Source organism: Ipomoea nil, unplaced genomic scaffold (genome assembly GCF_001879475.1).
Source record: "Ipomoea nil cultivar Tokyo-kokei standard unplaced genomic scaffold, Asagao_1.1 scaffold1096, whole genome shotgun sequence".
Lineage (NCBI taxonomy): Eukaryota > Viridiplantae > Streptophyta > Magnoliopsida > Solanales > Convolvulaceae > Ipomoea > Ipomoea nil.
The window spans coordinates 442,034-453,372 of record NW_017617524.1 but is presented as its reverse complement, the minus strand read 5'-3'; the positions used below and the strand labels follow the sequence as shown (position 1 = coordinate 453,372).

The following is an 11,339-nucleotide window of genomic DNA, read 5'->3' as shown; positions in this document are numbered from 1 at the left end:
TATTCGTAGTCTTCTAGCACTATTTATAGGGCTTTGTATTCTCTTTTTTATATGACAGTTTGAGATAATATACGACAGCACATTAAGAAACTCTCTATTTTCTTTCGTAACAAGGTGCAAAACTTCTCCCAGGTGAAACGTGCAGATTAATCATAACCTTTGATCATGCCAAAATCAACAGCCCAAGATAAAGAACAATTAAAAGAACGTGTTGCATTTGCGTAAGGTCACAACTTAAGGTGCGTAAGTTTATAGCGTTAGGTGCGTAAGGTCACAACTTAATGTGTGCAAGGGTCTAAAACTTAAGGTGCGTAATTTTATAGCTTAAGGTGCCTATGTTTAAAGCTTAAGGTGCGCCACTTTCTAGTTTAAGGTACATCAGTTTAACTCTTAAGGTGCGTAAGTTTATAGCTTAAGGTGTGTAAGTTTATAGCTTAAGGTGTGTATGTTAATTAAAGCTTAAGATGTATATGTTTAAAGCTTAAAATGCGTAACTTTATAACTTAAGGTGTGTAATTTATTGCTTAAGGTAAATATGTTTAACTATACTGTTTACGTGAGAAAAGTGAATTGGAATTCATTTTGCAGCTAAGTTTGACACACCTAGCAAAAAAAAAAAAAAAAATCCATTTTCTCATAACGAAATAGAGGAGATATAAGACCAATAAATGTTGTCTTTTTCAATTCAATTAAGGTGTTGAATATCTACCAAGACTATGTGGTCTAATGGTACCCGGGATGGACTTTCATTTGGAAAGTTGTGAGTTTGAGTCTCAGTGGAGGCGTTATTGGCTCTTTGTGTTTCAGTAGGCTAAGAAAGTATATGAACAGATACTACATTGAAATAGAGTCCGTAGCATTAAGAAAGTATATGAACAGATACTACATTGAAATAGAGTCCTTAGCATTCAAAAAATGGTGTTGAATATCTCATCCAATAATTTTATTTTATTTTATTTTTTCAATCTATACGAATCAATCAATAATTTTATTTTATTTTATTTTTTCAATCTATACGAATCAATTGAAAAATTATCCTAACCCGGTTATTGATAGAGTAAGTAGATTTAAAATTTCTTACAATTTCTCATCTGATTCAAGATTATTGTGGTATAAACAGTATAATTGATATTCTCCCACGTTTCATTCATAACTAATTCTTGATTATGCTCATCTTTTTTTTTTCTTCTCAAAATTACTGTCACCTAAATCGTCTTTTCCTATTAACATAGCCTCATGACATTAAATAATTCGACTAAATCACCTCCTAGATGAATACTAATTCTCTTATAGAATAAGTATTTTTGTTTTTTAATGTAGCAATATAATACAAATAATTAAAGCTGGTTTATGTCTTTATGAATGAGTCCTCACAAAACTATGAACTCGTCCTGCACTTATATATGGACAATGCATTGCGTCTGCGTTTTTTGACTCAATTGAATTCCATCTCCGTTACTCAATTGGTCCGTTAAGCCAGTTCATGCTGCACGTGGACTGCATGCCAAAAGGGATTCGTTCATCTTTGACTTCGATTGGTCAAACATACTTCAAGTCTTCAATTACATAGTCAAATGTAATGAGGAAAATAATGCAATAGAAATTGAAACACGGAGTAATACTACATGCATGGTCCTCCTTGGGCAGAGTTCAGGTGCGGTCGCATTTTAACGTGCGATCAGTGTGACCGCATCAATAGGTGTGTAAATATATACTAACAATGTTATGAAATGTACAATACAAATATGCACTATTAGGTACGCATCACAAAAAAACACACCATTAGGTATGCATAAAAGCACTACACTGTGTTCAGAAATGTACAATTAGATGTGGAGAGTTATGATGCATTATTTTAGGTGTGTTGTGTGTTTTTTGTGTATTTGTGCATTTCATTATTGTGCATTTTCTTAATACAATTGGTGTCTTTTGTTAACATTATTAGTGCACCGAGTGCACGGGAAGACGCGGTCGCATTTGAGCATACTTCCCTCATTTTATACTCTATTTTTGTACTTCGTATTATGTGTTATATTTTGATTGATTAATAAAAGCAAATGGACTATGGTTTTTGTCTATTCCTTTTTCTTCATCTAATAAAAATTAAACATTACATGGTAGAAGTTATACTCCGTGAAGTATATTTATCATTTTCTTATAAATAATTATTAGAACAGTGTTCGAGTCTCCTATAATTACTATTCTCTAGTTAGTAGTTACTTCTAACATAATATCTTTTTATTTGATATACTTTATTAACTTAAGTGGGATCAACTAATTCATCAGTAATCTATAAAAAATAAATAATTTTTTTTGTAATGAAGAAAACCTATAATGACACTATCAAGAATATGCACTAAATAAACTCTTCTCCCAAAAGGTTGAATCTCCAATCCTAAGGGCTCCCCACACCCCGGCCCAACAAAGTATTTGGGGCTATAAATCACGGTAACTCAAAGGTTCAGCAGAAAGGACTAAATGTCGATGCACACAAAGAATTTGTCCACTTTGAACATATGTACTATATAAACTCTACTATTATATAATAGCTCGTAGTAAATAATTTTTCTTTTTAAAAGGAAGTGACTAATTAGGAGTCATAACTCAGGTGGGGTCAACATCTTCTATGCTGATTCAATCCACTAATTAAATTATTATTATTATTCTCTATGTCGCATTTTATTTGTCCTACTTATTATTCTTGGTCAAATCAACTCTTTTATTCTTTGTTTATTTTCTTTAGTATTTTTATTTATTTTTAAAATTTAATTTTTATGTTTAATAGTACTTTTAGTATAGTTTCTAAATATATCAATTTTGTATACTAATACTAAACTTAATATTATTAAAAATTAAATTAAAAATAATTTCAATCAAGCCTCGTTAATCAAACCAAACACATAAAATGATACGGATGGAGTATTGTACTTCGTATTTATTTATTTATTTGATATAAATAAATAAAATATATATTAAAAAATTGATAGTGATCCATCACATTCACGTGCTATAATGTGATGCTTTAGAAGTTTATTTATTATTATTTTTAAAAGAAATATATAATGACTAAAAATTTTTCAAAAAAAATATAATGAGTAAAATTTATTCTTATATAATAACTTGCAAATCATATGTGAGATAAATAAATAAATGATATGCTAAATCAAATGAAAAAATAATAATTTATCACCTAAGATTTATCGTATTCTTGTTGTAATCATGTCAATTCAGTAATGAACTCATTCGTATAAATTGCCAAGTAATTACTTACATGGAGCTCCGATTAACGTAATATTAAATTATTGCAAAATTTTTATTTAAATGAACTTGTTTGACACATGACTTTATTCACAAAATTTGAATCCAAAATGTTATTTAGAAGAAAAACAAAAGTTGTTCTTAATGAATATTATAAATGAATAAGGGTTAAATACGATTACAAGTGAAACTACAATTATGTTATCTAGCTCAAAAAAATTATAATTGAGTTTTTAAATAATATAAAATCATGCAATTAAATCGCAAGTGACTTGTTGCTACGATTCTTCCTGATGCAGTGGTTAAATCAATTTAAAAATTTATTTTAAAAAAATTATTTTTTGTAATTTTAAATAAAATATTTTTTAAAGAAAAAATCCTTCACGTCTTGTGCCTTCCCCTCCAAGTGGAGACGAAGAAACGTCTTTGTTAAACTTTCATGTTATATTTAATTAATACCTAATCATTAAAATTCTTACCAAAGTAATTACCTATCTTGAAATTTATATATCTTCCTTATATGTATACAATGAGCATTTAATTAATTAATTTTTTTATAATTATTAATTATGTGGTCCCCTCTGACATATCACATATGATTTCTCCACCAAAAAAATATCACATATGAATTATGAATTCAAATCATTCTTATAATTAAGTTATAAATAAATTTATAAGATAAGATACCATTTCAATGGAATATACATTAGGCTGTCTGTATTTGGACGTATTTCAAATTCTTACTACAATTTCATCTAATTAATTCATGACAAATGAATATTACCTTTTTTTTTATTTCTCTACATTAATTACATTTTAATTTTGGTATTTATATTCTTTCTTCCTTTTTGAGATAGTTATGGTACACGATTTACTCTCAGAAATTCTCAATAAAACTATTCCTAAAAAGAATATTTTTTTCTATTGTCTAGTAACTTAACGAAAGTTGGTGGCCGCCGGCCAGTCCCCGTCAACAACTCCATTCCGGCATTTTGTAGTAGGTAAAAGTCTACGTGGAAAAGTCGTAGGACTTTAATGTCATTTTCACCCCTCTCTCACAATGAAGTCACAAACCACAATTTCCCACCAACCATAGTTTCATCTCAAATCAATCCACCATGGCAAAACACAACTAATTTAATTTCCACGAATTTGCCCCTGAACAACCCAAAATTCCCATTTTACCCCTGCACCAACCCTCCCCACTCCTCCACCAACATTATGAATTATGATCGTCTTCGCCCTTTATATTGCGCCAATTGAGTTATTCTTATCAGGACACCCAGCGCTCAAGAAATTTATGTTTTTTGTTGGTGTGTCCAATTTTCTCTCTCTACAGATCAGATAAATAATGGAAACCAAAAGTGTGCAAGGTGACGTCATTTTCCGGTCGAAGCTCCCGGATATCTACATCCCTAAACACCTCCCTCTGCATTCTTATTGCTTTGAGAACATCTCGGAGTTCAAGGAGCGGCCGTGCCTGATCGACGGCGCCACCGAGAAAATCTATACTTACGCGGAGGTGGAACTGACGTCACGGCGAGTTGCGGCGGGGCTGGATAAGCAAGGGATCAAGCAGGGGGACACCATCATGATCTTGCTGCCAAACTCGCCGGAGTTCGTGTTCGCGTTCCTCGGCGCGTCCTTCCGCGGCGCCCTGTCGACGATGGCCAACCCGCTTTTCACGGCGGCGGAGGTGGTGAAGCAGGCCAAGGCGTCCAACGCGAAGCTCATCGTGACGCAGGCGTGCTACGTGGAAAGAGTTAAGGACTACGCGCGGGATCACGGCGTGAAGGTCGCGTGCATCGACTCGGCGCCGGAGGGGTGCCTGCATTTCTCGGAGCTGGCGGGGGCGGACGAGAGGGACATGCCGGAGGTGGAGATCGAGGCGGAGGACGTGGTGGCGCTGCCGTACTCCTCCGGCACCACCGGGCTGCCCAAGGGCGTCATGCTGACGCACAAGGGGCTGGTCACCAGCGTGGCGCAGCAAGTTGACGGCGTCAACCCCAACCTGTACTTCCACAAAGACGACGTTATGCTCTGCGTTCTGCCGTTATTCCATATTTACTCCCTCAACTCCGTTCTGCTTTGCGGGTTGCGGGCCGGGTCGGCCATCTTGATTATGCAGAAGTTCGACATCGTCCCGTTCTTGGAGCTGATTCAGAAGTATAAAGTTACGATTGGGCCCTTCGTGCCGCCCATTGTTTTGGCCATAGCTAAGAGCCCTGTGGTGGATAATTACGACCTTTCATCGGTAAGAACCGTGATGTCCGGAGCAGCGCCCCTCGGGAAGGAGCTTGAAGACGCCGTTAGAGCTAAATTTCCCAACGCCAAACTTGGTCAGGTACCAATAAATTATTATTTGTTTTTCCCATTTTTCTAATGTTTTTAATTTAAATAATATATCCTATGGTTTCGTGACAAATTTTGTTACGTACTTCAATGCACACACGTAAGATAAAATCTAGTATTATTTCACGTCATTTCATCTAATTAATAGATTGGCTAAAGGGCTAATAATTAGCAATCAATGAGAAATGATTTTATAATCTTTTTTGTATTCATGAATTACGACTTTAAAGTGCATTAAATGGGTAGTAATGATAGGTATTCAGAAAAATTTTACAATGTTGTCTATGTTGTATAATTATACTTTGTCCTTTATAAATTGTATTCTTTTTGTGTACTTCTATGAGAGTATTTAGTAGGATGAAATTGTAATTTTATTCTATTGAACACCATGAAATTTATATTTTATGGTTTGGTCGAAGGGATTGCAATTTTTTCTAACCATGAAATTGTAACTCCTAGGGTCTCCTTAGGAATTGTAATTTCATAGTTTGTGAAATTACTATTTTACTTTTGTTATTATATTATTAAACAAGTGCATTTTAGTATTTAATTACTTATTTCTTTTCAAATGTCGTTATTTTATTTTTACCTTATACTTTTTTCACGAAAGAGTTAATTCTATTTTTGTCTATAGGGTTATGGAATGACAGAGGCTGGGCCGGTGCTAGCAATGTGCTTGGCGTTCGCCAAAGAGCCATTTGAGATTAAATCAGGTGCATGCGGGACTGTTGTTAGAAATGCAGAGATGAAGATTGTGAATCCGGATACCGGGTCTTCCTTGCCCCGAAACAAATCTGGTGAGATTTGCATCAGGGGTGACCAAATCATGAAAGGTACATCTTACCAATACAATATTGCATCCATATATATATACATACAAAAGTCAAAAGTGCATAAGCATACACATTGTTTTTACTTGGTCATTACCCTGAACAATTTTACTATGGAAAATGATATATGAAGTAAAAATTTCGTCACGTGTGGTTATGTTATTGATTGAAAAGAAAAAGAATAATAAAATTTATTGACTAGTACTTTTTTCTGGATAAAACAAAACAAGCCACATAATAAATTGAGATTACAAAATATAGCTTATACTATTTTAGGTTGACTAGTCATATTGCGTTCACCCTTGTTCAGTTCATATTTTATACTATCTCTTTCTGGCGGGACCTCGCAAAGCTAACGTAACATTTCCCCGTTAATTAGGAGAGTTTACTTGGTACGATTTCTTTTAATTTGTAGGTTTAGTTTAGAATTAACTATAAACGCATTAAATTTTTTATAATAGATTTTAGTTCATAACTTTATTTAGGTCATATTTGGTAAAATAATTAGCATATCAGTCAATTTTGACTTATTTGATCACTATTAACCGTTTAACTTGGTTAAACAATCAATACGAGTGTTTGATTAATTAACTTTGTTAACAACTTATTACTTTAAAATGCTAAAATTCAAAAAAGCTGCTCAAAATAGTATTTTCGATCAGTTTTTTGAAAAAGTTATTTTTGCATGTAATCAGCTATCAACTAACAACTAATTACCAAACACTTTTTTACAATAAGTTAACACTATCAACTAGTTAAACTCAATCAGCTAACATCTATTTACAAAACACCCTTTAATTAACTTCGGGACTTGATAGAGTTATTTAGTGATATATATAGTAATAATAGAGTTAGCTCAAGTTGGTTAGAAAAAAATGGGTGGCATTGAGTTAGTAGTGTTAGATATAGCAGGCAAGTAAGCAATGAGTTTGGCCATCACCGTACCCTCCTTGAAGTTTTTCCAACCTAATTTCTTACCTCTATTGCATTATATTACATCACTCTCGTCACATTATCATCATATTATAATAACGCTTAATCTCGGTAAGTTAAGTTTGATTCCAAGCCCAAATTAACATCACGGCTCAAGATCAACCAATTTTAGACACATAATTACATATTTGACTCTAGAGAAAATGGCCTATTTATCTTTGTGGTTTGAACCGGTAAGTTATGGTCAAATTAAGTGACTCTCTTGTGAGACGGGTAAATGTAATACTAATAAAAATAAAGTGTTCGTTACTTATAAGGTAAAAGTATTATATTTTCTGTTATAAGTAACAAATACTTTATTTTTTATTAGTATTATATTTTTGAGTATAATATCACATTTTTATGTTGATTTGACCCGTCTCACGAACAAGTATATGTGAAACGGCACGGTCTCACATAAATTTTTACGGGGTAAATTAATTAGGTTGGTTTATCTCCCTATTTCCTTTACTAACTAGGATCATAAAACAAGATTTACCTGATGCATACCTTCAGAGCTACGGTTTCCCTCTTCACTCAAATTTTAAACACATATATAGTACGACATGCAATTGTTTGAAAACATATATACATTCTGATGCCAATATTATATTGTGAACTGCGACATACATACAGGTTACTTGAATGATCCGGAAGCTACAGAGAGAACCATAGACAAAGAGGGGTGGTTACACACCGGAGACATCGGCTACATCGACGACGACGAGGAGCTTTTCATCGTCGACCGCCTCAAGGAGCTCATCAAATACAAAGGCTACCAAGTTGCACCGGCTGAACTGGAAGCCTTGTTGCTCAACCATCCCAACATTTCTGATGCTGCAGTTGTCCCGTAAGTTCATACTTATTTCATACCCTTTTATACCTTTAGCCCAGTTACTCAGAGTCAATTTTGATTTGTTTGACCACTATTCGTTGTTTGACTTTGTTAAACAGTTCATGTGTTTGGTTAATGAACATTTTGTAACAGCTTATTGCTTCAAAATACTAAAATTCAAAAAATTGTTCAAAATAACTTTTTTGAGGTCATTTTGCATGTAATTAGTTATCAAATTATTAAAAGTTTTTCTACAACCAGCTAATGTTATTACTTATTAGCTAATCAAACTCGTTAACAGCTATTTGTCAAATACCGCTTTATATATATATTCAATTTAAATGATATAATAGTTGTATGCATTTTACAGAATGAAAGACGAGCAAGCAGGCGAAGTGCCGGTTGCTTTTGTTGTTAAGTCGAAAGGATCTGTCATCACCGAGGATGATATCAAGGCTTTTGTCTCTAAACAGGTACATTTTAATTCCATCTTCAGTTTAAAATCAAACAGATTTAATCTCCCAATATTTATATAATTGGAACTTAAACAAATGTGATTGAAATTATTTATATATGGGTGAGTCTCTTGTAATAACGGGTCGGGTTACCCAGTGGTACAGGATATTTTATAATTATTTATTTATTTATTTGTGGTGTGGGGATGCAGGTGATATTCTACAAGAGGATAAAAAGGGTATTTTTCGTTGACGCGGTTCCCAAGTCTCCTTCAGGCAAGATTCTAAGAAAGGAGCTACGGGCAAGACTGGCAGATGGAGTTCCAGCTTAGTCCTTTGCAAATATTTAACTAAGACTCAATTGCCAAGCTCGGTAAAGAGCTCAAATTCATGTAAAAATTTTAATTTTAATTTTTTTTTTTTTTTTTTGGCTGAATGTGTAAGACTGAGCCCTCGAAAAGATTCTGTAATTTTTTTGGGTAATTCCTTGACATGTTCCCTAAAATTGAACCACAATGCTATGGTGTTCTCACATAGATCATGGATTTTTTTTTTTTAATATATTATATTTTGTGACGTGAATTTATGGTTAAATTATAGATGTGTATTACTTTTTTGTTTTTTTTTTTTTGTTTTTTTTTGTTTTTTTTTTGTTTTTTTTTTTTGGTGTAAACCACACATTGTGGTCCGGATCTTTCTCTATCCGTTTAACGTTCCAGGTCTACCCGATTCGCTTCGAGAAGCACAAAAGCTAGCCCAAAGAAAATCGTCACTGTTTTTTTAAAAAAAAATTTCTTTTACACTTATTTTTCTATTAGTGAGGATTAACTAATCTCATACAATTTAACTTTTCATGTTAATTAATTTAGTCAAATTGGACATACATACACTCGCAGAGTTCGCTTTAGAGTTTTCCTTTTTGCTATTAAAAGAACAATCCTATTGGTTAATAAAATTACTTATACGGGTAGTAATATTATGGGATTATTGTTAGGACTCTACAATCCTTGTTATATTGAGTCGCATATTCCTAAGCCATGTGCAGTATATTTGTGTGTAATATGTCTACGTATAAAATCAGCTTCCAGAATACAAACATTTATCTGATATCAATAGTCTAAGTTTTTCATGGCGGCTAATTCCGCGCCTATTCTTGACGGCTCTACCAGTGTTTCTTCCCAGAGGGCCATCTCTGATGCCATTGTCGTCTCTCTTCCACCGGTAGTACCAAATTCTCTTTCTCTATGGCACATCATTATATTTCTATCAAGTTGACCTCGCAGAAATTTACTCTTTTGTCGCATGCAGCTTATTCCATTTTTTCGCGGCCAGAATATGTTGGGTTTTGTGGATGGATCGCATCCTTGCCCTTCGACGGTTCTCTTCTCAGGTAAAGTATCGTCCTTTGCTTCTCCTATTGTTAATCCAACGTTTTCCTTGTGGGTTCAATAGGATCAAGCTATTATGTCTATGATTAATCTTCTCTCTCTAAGAAGGTTATGCACCTTGGTATCGAACGGTCCACGTCAAAGGACGTTTGGGACTCCATTGAAAAAACATTGACGTCTGATTCCCATGAGTGTGCATTGCGGCTTTTAGGACAACTCCAATCTCTACAGCAAGAGGACCTGTAGGTTATGGATTATCTCGGTCTGTTGTTGAGGAGCTGACTCTCATCGGCCAGCCAAACTCTCTTGACGAATAGAATCTTTATGCCTTTCATGGGTTGCGGCCCGAATTTCGATCATTGGTTGCATCTCTTTCCGTACGAGGCTTGTTGGTCACGCTCCAGGAGTTGTCCAATTTTTTGGGTGCTCAAGAATTCATTTGTGCTAAATGCTAATGAATTTCCTCTATCTAGTGGTTCGATGTCGGCTGCTGCGTTTGTTGCTCAACGTGGTGGTCGTCATCTTGCCAGTGGTTCGCAGTGTGGTTGTTGCCAGCAGTGGGGATATGGTCGAGGGTCTTGTTCTCATCAGTTTACTTCACGCTCCCAAATTTGTGATGGTGAGGGTGTGACAACTCAAAAATAATTTTTTTAAATTCTATTTTATAAAATTTCGAAATAGCTATTTTCACTCTTCCAAAATTTTATTTCGAAAACGGTGGTTGAATTAAATATTTGAAACCGGGGTTTTAAATAAATTCAACACCAAGATTTATCCTATTTCGAAAGTCCTAAATTTCGGGTACATTTATGTACAAGTTTTGACCCAAAAAGGTCAATCTGAGTGAAACCTAAACCAAGTGTTTTAACTAGAAATTATTTTCAGAAAATCTATTTTTGACCCCAAGTTATCCAAAATTATTTTTGAGACTTTGGTCCATGATACAAGGTGAACCATGAGCTTTCTACAAACTTTGCCTGATCTTTATAGAAGCAAGCAAGAATTACTCCTTTGCCCTCAACCAATCATTGGGTTTTTACCTAGGGTTTTGCACCCTATATAAGGGAGGATCCACACAAGAAGAAGAAGAAGCTAAGGTATAAACCATGGACTCCCAAACTAAATTTTGACTCTTTTGAATGCTAGAAATGAGATTTAGATGCTTAGTAATGCTAGATAATGTGTGTTGTTGAGCTATTTGTGTGTTGTTGATAATCTATGTTTGATTTATTGAGGTTTGGAAGTGTTT

At 34.1% G+C, this 11,339-nt stretch overlaps 1 protein-coding gene across 1 annotated transcript; it reads left to right on the top strand.

The window, feature by feature from the left end:
* Positions 1-4,383: 4,383 nt before the first annotated feature.
* Positions 4,384-9,284, top strand: LOC109183073 (4-coumarate--CoA ligase 2). The gene is made up of 5 exons (XM_019333290.1): positions 4,384-5,602; positions 6,245-6,443; positions 8,049-8,262; positions 8,618-8,720; positions 8,915-9,284. The coding sequence occupies exons 1-5, from the start codon at positions 4,610-4,612 to the stop codon at positions 9,032-9,034; spliced, it is 1,629 nt and encodes a 542-aa protein (XP_019188835.1). The 5' UTR covers positions 4,384-4,609; the 3' UTR covers positions 9,035-9,284.
* Positions 9,285-11,339: the final 2,055 nt, after the last annotated feature.